General features: G+C 49.8%; 1 protein-coding gene across 5 annotated transcripts in view; it reads right to left on the minus strand.

Moving 5' to 3' along the window:
* FPGS (folylpolyglutamate synthase) overlaps positions 1-16,780 on the minus strand; it is a 393,648-nt gene that overhangs the window by 72,195 nt on the left and 304,673 nt on the right. For all 5 annotated transcript variants that reach the window (XM_086950762.1, XM_086950761.1, XM_086950765.1 and 2 more), the window contains 2 exons: positions 11,272-11,422; positions 7,181-7,256 (listed from right to left, as the gene is read on the minus strand). In XM_086950762.1, the coding sequence (XP_086806888.1) occupies positions 7,181-7,256; positions 11,272-11,422 (227 nt within the window). The remainder of the gene's footprint in view (positions 1-7,180; positions 7,257-11,271; positions 11,423-16,780) is intronic.

A 16,780-nucleotide genomic window follows, 5' to 3' on the forward strand; every position in this document is an offset into this window, starting at 1 on the left:
GATAATCCTGAGGAAGTCCCCAGTGTCTTTGATATAGGAACTGAGTGTTGGAACTATCGGAGCCAAAAAATAGTCTACATAGGAAGATACGTTTTCACACAATGAGCCACAGCTAGATATTATTGGACGTGCCGGTGGTTTGATGAGTCTTGTGAATTTGTTAGAAAATAAATTGTTGGCATTACTGGATGTACAACTGTTAAAAAGTTTTTCTCTTCCATGCTTATTAGGCCATTTTCCTGCCACGTTTGTATGCATTTGTGCAGTTTGTTGGTCATATACGCAGTTGGATTGTGCTGCAAGACTTCGTAATTGGTTCCATTGTTTAGCTGGCGATAGGCTTCTTCCAAGCAGTCTGTTTTATTTTGAATCACGATATTACCCCCCTTGTCCGCAGGTTTTATTTCTATTATTGCGTTGGACTGGAGGCTTTTTAATGCTATACGTTCCTTTTTTGTTACATTTTCTCTTTTGTCAGTAGTATTTTTCATTGTCTCTAGTTCTGCCACAACCAGATCATGAAAGACATCTATGCGGTTGCCAGGATGTAAAACAGGACAAAATTTGGATTTGTTTTTCAGGTTGGTTTTAGGACGTGCTCCTACCACATGGCCCATTTGGGAAAGCGTTTGAGTGTTGGTAAGTTCGGTTTCATCAATTTCGTGCGATAGTTCGAAGGCAGTCTGTAAACTAGTGCCATCCGCTACTACAAAGACTTGAGGTTCATTATTCAAGACGGGTTCGATCGCTGGAGGTGTTTGTTCCCCCCGTTTGTTTTTTGAATTTTTTTTTTAATTTTAGTTTTCGCACATACTTATATATGTCAATCCGAGTTTCAACTTGGTCCTGATGTTTATCTGGACAAAAAGACAGTCCTCTTCTTAATACGGTCTCCTCTGGTTTTGTTAGGTTGTGGTCTGATAAGTTGATTATCAGCGTGGGGTCAGATTCGCATTTTTCCCCTATTTTCTGACTGTCCTGTTGCGGAGCGGGTATCTTTGATTTTTTACCTCTCCGGGTTTTCCTCCTTGGATAGGGTTTGTCATGTGTCCCCTTCCACCTCCTCTCATTGTTGGATTGCCGCGTCCTCCTCCCCTTATCTTTGGGGTTTGTTGATCTTTGTGAGTCTTTCTGATGCCACTCTGGTTTGTTCACCCTCGCTTGCTTCCGATTCCGTTTCACTGACAGTGGTGTCATATTGTGTATTTGATGATCCCACTTGAGGTTGTCGCTTCAGTAAATCAAAACGTTTAGCAAACGTGAATATAGTACCGTTTGCAAAATCAGCTTCATCGCGTTTGAATTTGCGCGGTTTTCTCTCCTGGATTTCATTATCATGTCTGTCTAGGTTTTTATCCATATTCTTGCGTAGATTGTTCACAGTTTCTCCATCTTCACCTTGTGTTTGTATTTGGTCCTCAAGCTCTTTTATCTTGATATGTAGGTTGTCAACATCTTTCCTGGCATGTTTCAAGATGATGAGTATCATTTTACGTGAACAGTCCATATTATTCTGTCCCCACTCTTCCAGCATTTCTGGGCTGGTGTCCGGATGATTTGGTAATGTGAATATACGCAGTCCTCTTGGGACTAAACCTAGTTCAGTGTACTTATCCAGTGTCAAAATTTCCCAGCTTTTAGAGATTTCTTTTCTCTGTAATTTCTCTAGTTGTTGGAATAATTGTTTCGTAGTTGGTTTAACATTGGTGTTGGTCACTGGTCACATTTTGCGCAGCTGAAGGGTTAGATCCGGTCGCATTTTTGGAGAAAATATTTTCGGCTTTCTCAAGGCGTTTTGCTGTTCTTAGTTCCATTACTGGAGGAGGCGTTGATTTGGGATGTGTTGTTTAGATCTCCACATTCAATTGTGATATTTAATAATTACGTGACAGGGGGAGGAGCCAAGATGGGGCTCGGATCGGACGCGTAGTCCCTCGGCTCCGGGGACCATCTCCGCCTTCGAGCCTCTCCTGCCAGATATCCTGAATCAAAGAGGCGGATTTCGATAGCAAATGCACTCCGGTGACCCGCCACGAAATCCTGGAGCATTTGCTCTTCTGCGGGTGGAGGAAACGCTCGGTCACAGTTGGCGGCCCGTATTTGCATTCAGACCGGGATCTCGAGTGACTGCGGTGGCCGGCCGTCCAGCTCGCGTACCTGGGCTTGGTGAATGTGAGGTCCCGGTCGGTAACTATTGAAGGGCAGCGGACCCTTCCCCACATCCCGCTGCATTGCTGGTGCTGTCTATGCGAACCCGGATACAACTGTATGCTACGGGCAGTCGTCCTGCTCTTTGTGTAGCCTTCGCCTGCACCCCGTCCCGTTACTGGCGACGGCTCCCGGCCTGACCGGGTGTTCGAAATTCAGCGGGACGACATATTGTAAGGATTGTGCTCTTGTTTGCACCCAGGCTCAGTCATCTGCCCCTCGCAGTACGACAAGTTGTTCCTTTATGGGGCGCAGCCTGCTCAGAATCCGGGATTCCCTGCCTGATGCTATGGTGGGCGCACTGTGAATTGTCCCACAACCTGGCTGTGACCAGTGTCTCTGGGCGCCCTGCGAGGGAAGACATGTCTGATAACATGCGTGCTGTCACTCTTGGCTATGGTGATATATTGGAAGCGATACTTTCCCTTCACTCAGATGCTCTACGTTTTAGCTGCGCCCTGCTAAACAAGATAGAGGGCATACTCAGTGATTCGGCCCGTCTCAAGATGGCCGACTCGCAGGGTCTCGACACCGCTCTTTGTTCCACCTTCGCCTGTGATAAGATGGCGACCACTGGTGACAATGGCTCCTTCGTGACCCCAAGCCTGCCACTACCATCAGCTGCGAGAGGTCGACGCCCGAATTCATATGCCCCTCCGGAGCCTCCGCTACGGCGTGAGCCATTCCTCCTCGCCAGGCTCGCGGATCTTCGAGACTCGCCCCGAGAGGTGATGGGCGCGGGGATCTCCTTCCCTGTCCTGGCTGCACCCTACGAGTTAAGGATGGCGCACTCTGCATCTTCTTTGGGACTCATGGGTTTGACTGCTATGGATGCATCGAGTTACTCGCACTGCGGATATTTACCTGGACTGCCATCTGCACCTGCATCGGCTACTCTGGTCTGCGGTGGTAAGGAGAAATCGGGACAAGGATAGCCACTTCTTCTATCTAACTGGCGGAATCTTTGTTGCCGATTGTGGCGAATGGGGGACATAATGTTGCTATTCCACATCGCTGGTATCATCACTGTGCTTCATTCTGCGCTCTGGGACTATTATTTGCCATCAGACAGTCGATTCCTTTTTTGCACCGCTCCTGCAGATGGGGCAGCCGGTGGGGGGGGGGGGTCAGAGTAGTTTCTTTGTGTGACCCGGGAACGCATTGATGGTGCTGAGAACTGTAACGTGGGCCTGCGCTGTTATTTACGATTTGGGGACTTCCTTGTTGCTGTCCTGGGTGTCTTGGTTGGGTCATGCTGCCTTGCTTACACTGTGCGCTGCTGCTGGGTTTCTAGTTTCCTCTGCGTATCGGGCATGTTCTTTATATTGGGCGTTAGGCATTGTGTTGCTGCTAGTTGTGCAAGATCGCGGAGCCGGGGGGCGGATAGTGGGCTCCTCCCCACCTTTCTTATTTTATGAGAGCTTTAGGATTGTATCCTTTTCTTACTCTCTATATTTCGGGACTCCTTTCTTGGGCGACAGGCACACTGCTAGGGGGGGACAGGCCGTAGCCAGCTGCAGGGGTGCAGGGTGGGGGGTACACGGGGGGGGATTGCTTTCTCTTCCCTTTTTTTGTTTTTCTTTTTGTTCTATGGGCCTTCTATTCTTTTTCCTTTTTTCCTTCCTTGGGGTTTAGACGTTTCCCATTAGGTGCCGCGCAGCGTCTCTGGTGCTTTCATCCGTTATATGCTTGTCTATCCTGATTGCTTAACACCAGCATTGACTTGTTGTGCTACATTATCCTGCTTGTGTCTATCCTAAAGGAAAAACTTTTAAAATTAGACCTCAGTCCTTCTGTAACGTATCATTTGTGCTCTCAGTATGTTGCAATGTACCGTATGTGTGAGCCCTCGGGCCGCAAAATTGTATTGCCTTTTTCTATCAATAAAGGTCTTCCAAAAATTTAAAAAAAAATAAATAAATAATTACGTGACATGTGTTTGTTTCGTGGGGATTTTAGCTAGGTTTGTTCGTAGCAGAACACGTGTGTTCTATCCCACTTCAGAAAATGAAAAAACAGATTGTTTCCGCTGGTGTGCCAAATGTCGTCTTTGCTTTGGGAAACGCCCTCCAGAGGCAACAAAATCCCTTTGTAGGCCTGAAGTTTATTCAAGCCGCTGAACTCTTGAAGCCTTTCCCGAGGGCGATACAAAATAGCGTTCCCAAGTTCATGAAAAGCAAGACGATAGTGCTGGGCTCCCTCTCATGAACTATTAAACCACGAGCAAATGTCCCAAGTATGAGAGGAGCATCCAAAGCTGGTGCCGGCGGCGAGGTTCAGGACACCCTCGCAATATTTACTTTCAGCAAAAAACTTCTCAAAAGAGAAAGACGCCGCACACTACTTCGTTGGTTGAGTTTGTTGGTTTATTTTCTGTAGGTTCCCCACCTATGCGTTTCGGACATGAATCTGTCCCTGATCACGGTCACAAACAATAGTCCATCATTACTGTTTACATTAAATACCTGTTTTTGGATCAGTCTATTTCCACACAGTATTTCATGGCAATTGTACCGGACTGAGTGTCCATTTGACCAGCCAGTAATGATCAAATGGACACTCAGTCCGGTACTTCCTCAACAGCGATTATTTGCGCTACATAAGGTGAAATCACCCATATGTTTAAAATTGCCATGAAATACTTGCGCACTAGCAATTACTCTCTAATAATCACTAAAGAGCTCTAAATGTGTCGCAGAAATGCCGCGATCCGGTAAATCACAGTGCACTGTGTGGAAATAGACTGATCCAAAAACTACTGAGCCCACAATGCATCATAATAGCCATGTGGTGTCTACAGGTATTTAATGTAAACAGTAATGATGGACTATTGTTTGTGACCGTGATCAGGGACAGATTCATGTCCGAAACGCGTAGGTGGGGAACCTACAGAAAATAAACCAACAAACTCAACCAACGAAGTAGTGTGCGGCGTCTTTCTCTTTTGAGAAGTTTTTTTGCTGAAAAGTAAATATTGCGAGGGTGTCCTGAACCTCGCCGCCGGCACCAGCTTTGGATGCTCCTCTCATACTTGGGACATTTGCTCGTGATTGATTATATATATATTTTATTTATTTATCGAGGCTCCCATTCCGACGACGGGGAATGATACAAGCCATGGGAATCTATGAAAGTTCCAATACTGGAGTAACATCCTTCTATGTTTTGTCAGTGGATCGTTGCTGCTTGTGGAAGAGGTTATTAAACCCACTTACTGACCTAACCTTGTCAAGTCAACTTATTTGATCACTTTTTTAACAATGTTTTACTCAGTATATGGTTTGTGAGGCCCCTAGGGCATAACACTATTTGTGCAACTTATCGTATGCTAATTGAGTAACTTGTGACGTATCTTGATCTCTGACCTCATTAAGAGTGCAGAGGGGTTGTGCTTAGAATAAATACATATATATTGGATATATACCTTGTGTGGTGTCCTTTCATTTGGTATTCAAGGGATTATAATTGGTAAAACAGCTTGCTTCACATGCTCTCTGAAGTCTTAGCCTGAAGACTGCTGGTCCATGCTACCACTAGAATAGCGTGTCTATAAGGTTGACTTTACAACCACCATCAATAAGGGTCGATTAGACTGGTGCAAGGTGCCCACTAGAACTACTGGACATCATATGCCAGGCTAACTTCTCACAACAGGGTCGACGTTCTTACTCACGCGACCAGTTGACCAGCTGGAAGAAGATAGTCATCTTTGGATTGATCCTCTGCTTCTGAAGCAACGTCTTCTTGGTCCTCTTTGACGTCTACCTCTATCAGCACCTCGTTAATGATGAGGTCTGGTGTCGACGACGATGACTGCTCCATTGCTCTTTGAGCTAGACGGTCCACAATTGTTTTCTTGGACCAGAACGAAGCGCAGGCCTCACAGTCTCGACTCTCGTGCTCTGGAGACAAGCACAGGTTGCAAATCTCATGAAGGTCAGTGTGGGGAAACCTGTGTCCACACTGAGGGGACTTCTTGAAGGGTGTTCTTTCCATGAGCCAAAGGCCCAATGGCGCAGTTGGGCCCGACGGCCCCGACGAAGGCTGGAATCGAGAAGTGGAGCCTTTCTTAGACGCGGGTAACCGGAATCAGTGTCGAAGACGATGTTGTAGATTAATTTATGGATTCAAAAAGAGATCGGTAACGGGACCGATCGATGAACACATCCGAGCCCGATGGCGGAAAAAAACAATCTGAAGATGAAGTAGATGCCCATGCGCACTACGATCTAGGGGAGGAGTCATTCAGCACACAAAGACTCTTCCAAAACAACAACAAAGTGTACTCATCCGGGCCCACCACCAGATGGCGATCTATGCAATAGTGTGTGGTCTGCAGCCCATATGCCTCGAACATCTCTATATGGCCCGAGCGGTGCAGTCAAATGCAATCTAGCGATCCCCAATCAATAAAGGCACCCTGTCCGCTCTACTTCTTTGCTAGATCTGATTAGGGGGACAGAAGCAGGGAAGGAGGCATGACCTTTGCCCGTAAAGCAGCTAAGACTCCCACATGTTATCAGTACACCCAACAGCAGGCCATTTGCATTTTAGAATACTTCTGGAAAAGTTTTGTTCTCATATGCACCTCTCAATAGCTTTGCATTGCTGTACTGTGTGGTAGCCCAAGGAAGACCACTGGGTGATTGCATGGTCTATAAAACACGTTAAAAAGCTGCAGGACAGCCATTCACACACAGCAGATTCCCACAACACCACAGAAGGACTCAGTAGCTTATAGCACAGCTGTGAAGGTACCAAACAGATGGGCCACAGCAGCCCGCTTACACGCCATGCCAACCGATTCTACACCTCGGGCATGGGATACTATGGCACAGGAGTTCCCCGACAGTGTAGTGAGGGCCCCCATATACTGAGGGCTCGGGTGTCATGAGACCCCTGGAGATCTGGAGCAGTCTTCACAGTCTGCCCCCCCCCCACCACTGAAGACAACCAAGGTACCAGACCCTACCTGAAGCAGCTTTAGCAGGGCGCCAGTATCTCGTTCCCCTGTGGCGTTGAACAGCAGCACTCTAACCACCGAACCACTAAATAAGAGAAATAAACAAAGCATAAACATCCAGAATCTTTATCTTCGTTCACTGCCCCCAAACAAGAAGCCCTCCTTGCTCCACCAGAACCACTAACAACCCATAACTGTTGAAGACCTCTAGCTGTCTACCTATCCCATCCATCTCATCCTGACAGACCCAAATGCATCTAACGGCCAAAGCACAAACCACAGCCAATCCATTACTTCAATTCACCAGCCATATACCAGACCACAGCCAAACTCTTAACCATACCCGACATCACACCCACCCAACACACAACACAAATGGAAAGCCACCAAACTCAAACCTCGGTTGGGTGTGATTTCTGGTATGTTTAACCGAGGCTTGAGTTTGGTGCCTTTCCACTGGTTTTGTCTGTTGGCTGGGTGAAATTTATTTATGAAGTTTTATAAAGGACAAACGCAAAAGTTACTTACCTTAGGTAACGATATATCTGTAAGAAACATTAGTTAGTTAGATTAGTTACCTTATAATAATTCCCAGGCGTCAGACTGTATCCGGAAAGTGTTCTTCAGCAGTACCCCTGCACGTAGGTAGGCGTCATCTGCGTCCGTCGTCGGCATCGTGATCGCCGGAATGACGGAGTACGTAGACGCCGCCCTCGCGCGATTGCTTTCCACACCAGGAACACAGAGCCATGCCAGAGACAGACACTGGTGCCATGAAAGTAGGGCCCTGAAAGGGATAACCTTAACCCTAGATATCGGTTCGCAGAACGGGGAGGATGGGTGGGGCGGTAAGGAATCTAACTAATGTTTCTCGAGCTAACGTCAGCATCTCGAATCTCTTTCCGGAGGAAGAAGTTGATGCTATTGAGGTTCAAGATGGGGCGTAGGCCCCCTTTGTCCTTCTTTGGAACCAGAAAGTAGTGGGAGTAACAACCCCGTCCCACTTCTGGGCCAGGAACGCGCTTGATGGCCCCCTTGGCCAAGAGGGCAGTAACTTCCTCCCGTAGAAGTTGCAAGTGATCCCCGACATGCAGTGGTACTGCGGTGGCATGGCTGGAGGGGTCGCCTCGAAGGGGAGGGAGTAACCCCTTTGGATGATTTGCAGCATCCACGTGTCTGAAGTGATGGTACGCCAGTGGAGCAGGTGATGGTGAACTGCCTCCCACTGGCGTGGAATGGGCCTGAAAGCTCGGACTAGGAAGGCTTTGAGGCAGATGCTGCAGGAGCAGATGTGGACTAACCAGCTTTCTGTCCCCCTGCTCTGCCACGGCAGAACGCACATCCGCTACCGCGTTGTGGTTGATTCTGCGGCCTGTGCTGGATGAACGTGGGGGTGCCCCTTCCGTGGCCACGAAAGGAGCGAAAAGCAGAAGTTTGCTGGTGCTGGGCCGACAGCCCCAAGGACTTGGCCATAGCCCTGGAGTCCTTAAAACTCTCCAGCGCACTATCCGCTTTGTCGCCAAAGAGACGACAGCCATCTAAAGGCAGGTCCATGAGAGTGCTCTGGACATCACCTGAGAAGTTTGTGGATCTCAGCCAGGCGTGACGACGAATCGCCACCATATTTGCCATTGCTCTACCCAGCGAGTCTGTGGTGTCAAGTCCGCATCGGATGGAATACTGTGCTGTATCTTGCCCCTCAGCAAGAGCTTGAGCGAGCCGTGCCCTGGCCTCCTCCGGGCACTGGAGCAACAAGTCTGCCACCGTATCCCACAGAGTGGGTGTAATGGTCCAAAAGGAATGGGGTATCAATACTTTGCAACCCTAGACTTAGGGAGGAAAACAGTTTCTTGCCAAACTGTTCCATCCTTTTGGATTCCCAGTCTGGTGGTGCGGTCGGCAAGGCAGTCTTGGACGTGGAGGCCTGGATAACCAGACTCTCAGGGGTGGGGTGGGTGGACAGAAAGCAGGGGACGCCCGGAGCAGGGCGGTGGCGCAGGGCCACGTTCCAAACCACAGGAGGGACTGTGGAGGGCTTGTACCAAGTGCCCATCAGAACTTCAGTGAGGGCCTCATTGAATTGCAGCAGAGGCTCCTAAGAGCTTACTGGCGGTTGAAGCACCTCAGAGAGGAGGTAGTCCTCACGGCCGCTACAGGGAGCTCAAGGCCGTGGCCGCCTTGCGCAGCACCACAGTTTAAGTAGCTCCCTCCTCCATAGCCACGGAAGGAGGAGAGATAAAACTAGTGTCAGGCGAAGTGTCTAGACCACTGGCCTCCCCTAGCTCATCTGCCCAGTCCGGACTTACCTGGCACTGCTGTGCCAGAGGTTCCTCAGACCCCTCCCAGTCCTCCCCTTCATCCATGTCCTTATAAACAGGCAGAAATGATGGTGCCTGGGCATAGGTGAACAATTTACCGGTCGCCGGTCAGAGTCGCACGACCGGCGAGGGGAGGTCGAAGAACGATGGTGTTTCTTCAACGACTTCTTCCCATGCCTCGACTTACTGGAGTGAGAGGACTTAGATCCCGACGAACTGTGATGACTCCGGCTCCGCGACCGGTCCCTCGACCACCTAATTGAGCGGCGCGGAGCAGACTGCCGGATCTCGATCAGCTTACGGTAACGTTTTTGCCTAGCCTTCGACGTCAAGGCCAGGCAGGCGGGGCACGACTCGTCGTCGTGGTCGGCCCCTAGACAATAGAGACACCAACGGTGGGCGTCGGTAACTGACATCAGTCGGTGACAGGCGTCACATGGCTTGAAGCCGGACATCCTTACCGGCACCAGGAGTCAATGTCGACTCGAAAAAGATAGACGAAAAAAACCCCAAAAGTTAGTCAAACAGTGACTAAGGGTACGCTCTTCCTCGCGCGGAAAAAAGAAAAAGAACTGACGTCAGCGCGCGAGGGCGGCGTCTAAGTACTTAAACAACGTCATCCGGGCCATCACGATGACGGACGCGGAGCCGCAGACGCCTACCGACGCGCAGGGGTACTGCCGACGAAAACTTTCTGGATCCAGTCTGACGCCTGGGGATTATTTGAAGGTAAGGAATCTAGCTAACGTGTTTCTTTCAGATAACACTATTTCTGGTATCAGAGCGCTGTACAAATAAAATAGCAAATAACATACATTTTGTAATACAGAGTCAACAGGTGCTAACTGTGCATTGTACAATGGAGATAATGGACTGAACAGATAATACCCAGAGATGAAGGGTGAAATCAAGAAACATGTCGGTTATGGGAAACTGGGCGTTGAATGCAGTATACCCATTAATTGTGCTGAGCGGAGGAGGTTGGCATGAAGAAAATCGGTAATGACATGCAAATAATTATTTAAAATTTCATTCATGTTCGATGACTTAAAATCATTACATGTAAACACCTAAATGTCTGGTATGGTTAACCGAGGCTCGAGTGTGGTGCCTTTCCATTGGTTTTGTGGGCTCCTCGGGTGTGATGTCTTGTATTTTTTAGCAAACACACAAAATTAATGCAAAGGCACTAAACCTCAGCGAAGCATGAATCTACAGAACACATCTGGACTGATGTGCTCAATGTATATAGGGCAGGCTCTGTGTTTTAGGATTGAGTGCCTAGCTGTCCCGGTCTTAAGAATATCTGTGTGTTACATGTGTTTCTCTCAGGAGTGTGTGCCTGGTTGTGTGCTTCAAGTCAAGATACTGGACTATAACCACGTCTACAGCGTGTTCGTCGGAGGAGGAAGCCTAGATACAAACAGGTAAGGAGACCGGCACATGAGCAGGTCTGAGATTCACACAAAGCGCGGTTCAGGCGACGTTCAACCAAAACCAGGGCAGTGCTCAACACACGAGAACATTTCAAGGTCATCAAAACCTAACCATGCAACCAAGTACCCACATCAGCCCTCTAGACCGGCCAGGGAGCACTGCAAGCAGAAGGTGCTCAGAGTGGACACGTGCAGAGCAGCAGCAAAGCCGAGATTCAGGCGCCCAAGATCAGCGCCCCTCTGAAGCGAGGTGGAGCGGCTCACTGCACACCCGTCTAAAGAGAAGGTTAAAGCAAACCCACTTGTCGCTCAAGCATGGAACCCATCAATCAAAAGTGGCGCTTACGTTGTTGGCTTGTCCTCATTCAGAGCCACATGGCGGAACCAGCGGACACAGGCCTGTACACTGCTGCTGGTGTGAGCCCCGTCGATGTAGTAGGAAACGGGCCCTCGGTGCAGGATCTGAGTGCGGCCCAGCCACTCCGTGTCTTGCAGTCCTTCAGACAGAAGAGAAGCCATTAGTAAAAGAAGAGTAGACAATGACAACCTTTGTCCATGCCTGCAAGAACAGCATAAGCTTTAAACCCTTTTAGATTCTCAAGCTCCACTTTACACAGTCATCCGGAGTTCATTCTGCAAGCGTTTAGAAAGTAAACACGTTTTTGGGAGAAGGTATTGACCACGTTATGGTTAAACTGAAGCACTCTGCCTCAAAATACCATGCACCCCGCCCCTTCCCCCTCCCCACTTTCAGATTATTCTTTTACCCCCTCCCTGCCGTGCCGGTTTCAGCGGCAGGGCTGCACGTAAACAAGGACGAGTATCTAGAAGGCCAACCATTGCCACAGGTAAGTCCCACGTGAATCCTCCTTTAGATTTACATACTCTGCACAGATGTTGTAGCTGTTTTCTCCCCCTCCCACCCAGGCAGAGGGGTTGAAGCAAGGGCACCAAGTGTTTCAGTACAATTTGCCCTACCTACACTTATTTCCAACTTGATATCTATACAATGTTTAGAGAAAGTATGTACGGATGAGCATGTGGCCTCACGCATGTTCCTTAATAAACACATGAGATCGCACAGCTAACGTCGCTCCTTTGTTTCTGGCGGGATGTCCCTGGTCTGTTACCTAGTGTTTTAGTTGCCAACGCAGCCATATTGTTTCTAGAATCCATCGAACAACTTTTGCTTTTTTAACAGGCGTAACTATACTCTGGAGAAACGCATGCAATAAAAAAAAAAAACTGTCCATTCCATGATGGTTCCCCCAGGTAACAATTGATAATCCTACTAAACCGAACATGCTAAACTTTGTTAGGACTTCCAATATCATCCTGTTTCAGTAAACGTGGGACTGTGGACGCCGCACTAGTGAATTGCTTTCAATGCTGCAGTGTCAGCTGCCCCATCGCGACACGGTGAGCATCAGGGGGGCTGGCAGTATGGATAAGGGGCACCCGAGGACGTCATGTTACAGTACTGAAGGCAGCGGACTGTAATTTCTCAGCAATAGGGTTAACGTTTGGTGCAAGCTTGCACACTGTATATAATGATCTTATTAGGACGCCAAATGCACAAGTTACTTACCTTCAGTAACGATATAACTGTAAGAAACAGTAGTTTGTGTTAGATTCCTTACCTTAGAATATCCCCAGGCGTCAGACTGGATCCGGAAAGTTTTGCGTAGCAGTATCCCTGCACGTCGGTAGGCGTCGTCTGCGGCTCCGCGTCAGTCGTCGGCGTCGTTTCGCGGGGATGACATCAGAGTACTTAGACGCCGCCCTCGCGCGCAGACGTCAGTTCTTATACATAGCTTTTTCGCGCCAGGAACACAGAGCCATGATAAAAACCGACACTGGTGCCATGAAACTAGGGCCATCAAAGGGAAGAACCTTAACCCTAGATATCGGTTCGCAGAACGGGGAGGATGGGTGGGGCAGTAAGGAATCTAACACCAACTACTGTTTCTTACAGATATATCGTTACCAAAGGTAAGTAACTTGTGCATCTGAAAGAAACCGGTTAGTGTTCCGATTCCTTACCTTAGAATAGATACCCCAGCAATACCAACGGCGGTGGTGGGTCTGCGAACCAATGATCACACCAGAAAGTCCTGGAGAACAGAACGGCCGAAAAAGCCATCTCTCTGGACTTGGCTGTCCAGGCAGTAGTGTCTACCGAACGTGTGCAGCGAGGCCCACGTAGCTGCCTGACAGATGTCCTGCAAGTGGACTCCCCGACCCAGGGCAGTAGTAGCCCCCGTGGCCAGAGTGGAATCGGCACGTGGCCCCACTGGAGGCTCCTTTTTAGCCCGTGAATAACAAGCCTTTATGCACAAAACGACCCATCGAGAAATGGTCCGTTTGTGCACCGCCCGTCCCTTCTTAGCGCCCACGTAACCAACAAAGAGCTGGTCATCCACCCGGAACTGGCGTGTGTGGTCTAGATCGAATGAGAGCGCCCGTTTTGGGTCCAGACGGTGGAGTCTCTCTTCCTCTCTAGAAGGAGGTGGAGGCGGAAAGAAGGTGGGCAAGGTGATGGACTGCCCAATGTGGAAGGCCGTGACTACCTTGGGCAGGAAAGAGGGACGCGTTCTCAAGACAACTTTGTCCGGATGGACAGAGAGGAAAGGAGGTTGAGAAGATAAAGCCTGGAGCTCACTCACTCACTCACTCTCCTGGCAGAGGTGATGGCAACCAGGAATGCAGTCTTAAGAGTTAGAAGACTAAGAGGACAGTTATGAAGTGGCTCGAAAGGAGCGCACATCAAATAGATCAGAAAAAGGTTCAAGTCCCACTGAGGCATCACGAAAGGAACAGGAGGTAACAAGTGAGCGATGCCCTTCAAGAATCTATTTACAACAGGGGACATGAAAAGAGAAGGCTGATCAGGAAGCCTTAAGAAGGCTGAAATGGCAGAGAGGTAGCCTTTGGTAGTGCCCAGAGCAGAGCCCTGCTGGGCCAGAGAAAGAAGAAAGAGGACAACCTCCGAAAGGGTGGTAGAGAGAGGATCCACAGCCTTTGCTGTGCACCATGCCACAAATTTGTTCCACCAGCAGGTGTATACCTTTTTTGTGGAGGGACGCCTGGCTGCCAGAATCACATCACAGACTTCAGGAGGCAAGTAAAATGGCCTCAATTGCCGCCGCTCAATCTGCACGCATGTAGGTGGAGACTGGACAGGTTCGGGTGGAGGACCGTCCCCTGCTGCTGCGACAGAAGGTCCTCCTGAATAGGCAGACGAATTTTAAGGATCGACTGACATGCTGAGTAGCTCGGGATACCAGTATCTTCGTGCCCAGTCCGGAGCCACAAGGATGACTTGGGCCCGGTCGCGCCTGATCTTCCTCAGCACTCTGGGCAGAAGTGGTATAGGCGGAAAGGAGTACAACAGACCGCAGCTCCACTCAAGATGAAATGAGTTTTTGAGCGAGTGCCGCCTTGGAAATTCCAATGCGCAGAACTGATGACATTGCGCGTTCTCTTCTGTGGCAAATAGATCTAACCAAGGCTCTCCCCACTGCTGAAAGAGACCTTGCGCCACGTCTGAGTTCAGACGCCATTCGTGATCCATCATGCACCAGCGGCTGAGTTCGTCCGCCCTGGCGTTCAGGGAACCTGCCAGGTGTTGAACCACCAGGGAGACGCCCTGGTGTTCCAGCCATTGCCAGAGGCGAAAAGCCTCCTGACAAAGTGTCCACGACTCCACCCGCTCTGTTTGTTGCAATACCACGTGGCAGTGGTGTTGTCCGTGAACACCTGCACTACACTTTCCCGGACAGAGGGAAGGAAGGCTTTCAGTGCAAGCCGGATCACACGCAGCTCCAGAAGGTTGATGTGGAGCCAGGACTCCGCCAGAGACCAGAGGCCAAGTCCGTTAAGCTTTACCATCGAGCTATCTGCCGAGCCCGTGCGGCTTTTTATGCCACTGAATTCCGGAACAGTCCGAATCCGTCTAAAGCTATCTTTAAGGCTGTTAAAGATCTCACAGCGAAGCGGACTACCTCTACGACCGTGAGCTCCCTTTCCCATTGTGAATCCCTTGTATCTTACTTCTTGGGGAAGGTCCAAGCTATATATAGGACATTCCCTAGCATAGGGTTCACTGAGGAAAATATTAATGGGGTCCACCATCAGACTACACTGCTTGCTTTCCCCCCCTCACCTTGGATGGTTTTGACAAACTTGCGTTGCAAGTCAAATCTGGGTCCCCATCCGATCCAGTAAGGCCTGCTCTCTTTCGAGACCAAGCCTTTATGGGACGTACAGCCGTATGTTCCCTTGTCAACCTTTCCTTGGAAACGGGGACTGTTCCATCTAAGTGGAAACAAGCTGTGGTGTCCCCGATTATTAAAAAGCCCACCCTGGACCCTTCCAAGCCTGAAAGCTACCGCCCCATTTCATTGTTACCCTGGCCAGCCAAGATCACGGAGGCCCACGTCAACCTGGCCCTGTCTGAACATCTGACTCGGACCAAGGCCCTCGACCCCACACAAAACGGATTCCGTGCTGGGCACAGTACGGAAACTGCGTTACTTGTGATGGTGGAACATCTCCGGGCAAAGTTGGATGCTGGTCAAACGGCGGCGCTTATTTTGTTAGATCTTAGCGCCGCCTTTGATACGGTAGACCACAGCATCCTCCTACGCCGGCTCGAGGAGACTGGCATTGGCGGTCAGGTGTTGCAATGGTTCCGCTCCTTTTTAGATGACCGCTCCTTCTGTGTTGCCATCCCTCCCTTCAAGTCCAACTACCAACCACTGGCCATGGAGGTTCCGCAAGGGTCCTCGCTGAGTCCCACGTTATTCAATCTTTACGTGAGACCGCTGGCTGATGTCGCTAGGCAGTGGGGCCTTACCTTGGTCTCATATGCCGACGACACTCAGCTGGCGGTTACTCTCAGCGGGGATGCGGAGATTGAGGCCCCTAGGTTTCATTCCGGACTGAAGGCGGTGGCTAGTTGGCTGACAGGCAATTGCCTTCAGCTAAACGCCACTAAAACAGAGGTGATGGTCGTCGGGAAGGGAGTGGAGCTGTGGGGTGACCACTGGTGGCCCTCAGAGTTGGGACCTACTCCGATCCCGGTATCGGAAGTGAAAAATCTGGGGGTATGGCTGGATGCGGGCCTCTCTTTTGTAGGCCATACTAAAAGAACCGCGGCCTGTTGTTTCGGTCTCCTGAGGGGCTTGAGACCTGTTCTCAAGTTCTTTGATGCCCCGACCAGGCAGTTGGTGATCCAGGCTACTATCATCTCCCGCCTGGATTACGCCAGCTCTCTCCTGGCTGGGGCTAACCAGGCTGAATTAACCCGCTTACAACGGGTTCAGAATGCTGCGGCAAGGGCGATTGTGGGTTTGCCCAGATTCTGCTCAGTGACAGGTGTCCTTCGCTCCCTACAGTGGCTTCCGGTTAGGAAGCGCATCCTCTTCAAGGTTTTGTGCCTTGCCTTTAAAATCTTGAGAGGTACAGGCCCGGAAATCCTGTCGAGCTGTCTGTCTTTTTATGTCCCTGCCCGTAGCCTTCGCTCTCAGGGTCTGGCCCTTGCGGTGGTTCCCAGATTCAGGCTTAGCCGTATGGGAGGCCGCTCGTTTAAGGTAATGGCTGCGTCAGCTTGGAACTCCTTGCCTGTTGAAATTCGCTTGCTGGAGGACCTTCTGACCTTTCGGAGGGCTATAAAAACCTTCTTGTTTTAGCTGTTCCTTAGTTTTGTTCTTAGCCTGTTGTTGTGTTACGTGCTACCTTGTCTCTGCACCAGGACGCTCCTTGGCTGGAGTATCTGTGCGCACAATAAATAGTCGTAACATAACATAACATAACATAACATCTCCGCCTCTCCCATGTGGCCCCCCCAACCC

This window comes from Lissotriton vulgaris, unplaced genomic scaffold (genome assembly GCF_964263255.1).
Source record: "Lissotriton vulgaris unplaced genomic scaffold, aLisVul1.2 SCAFFOLD_995, whole genome shotgun sequence".
NCBI classification, from domain to species: Eukaryota; Metazoa; Chordata; class Amphibia; order Caudata; family Salamandridae; genus Lissotriton; species Lissotriton vulgaris.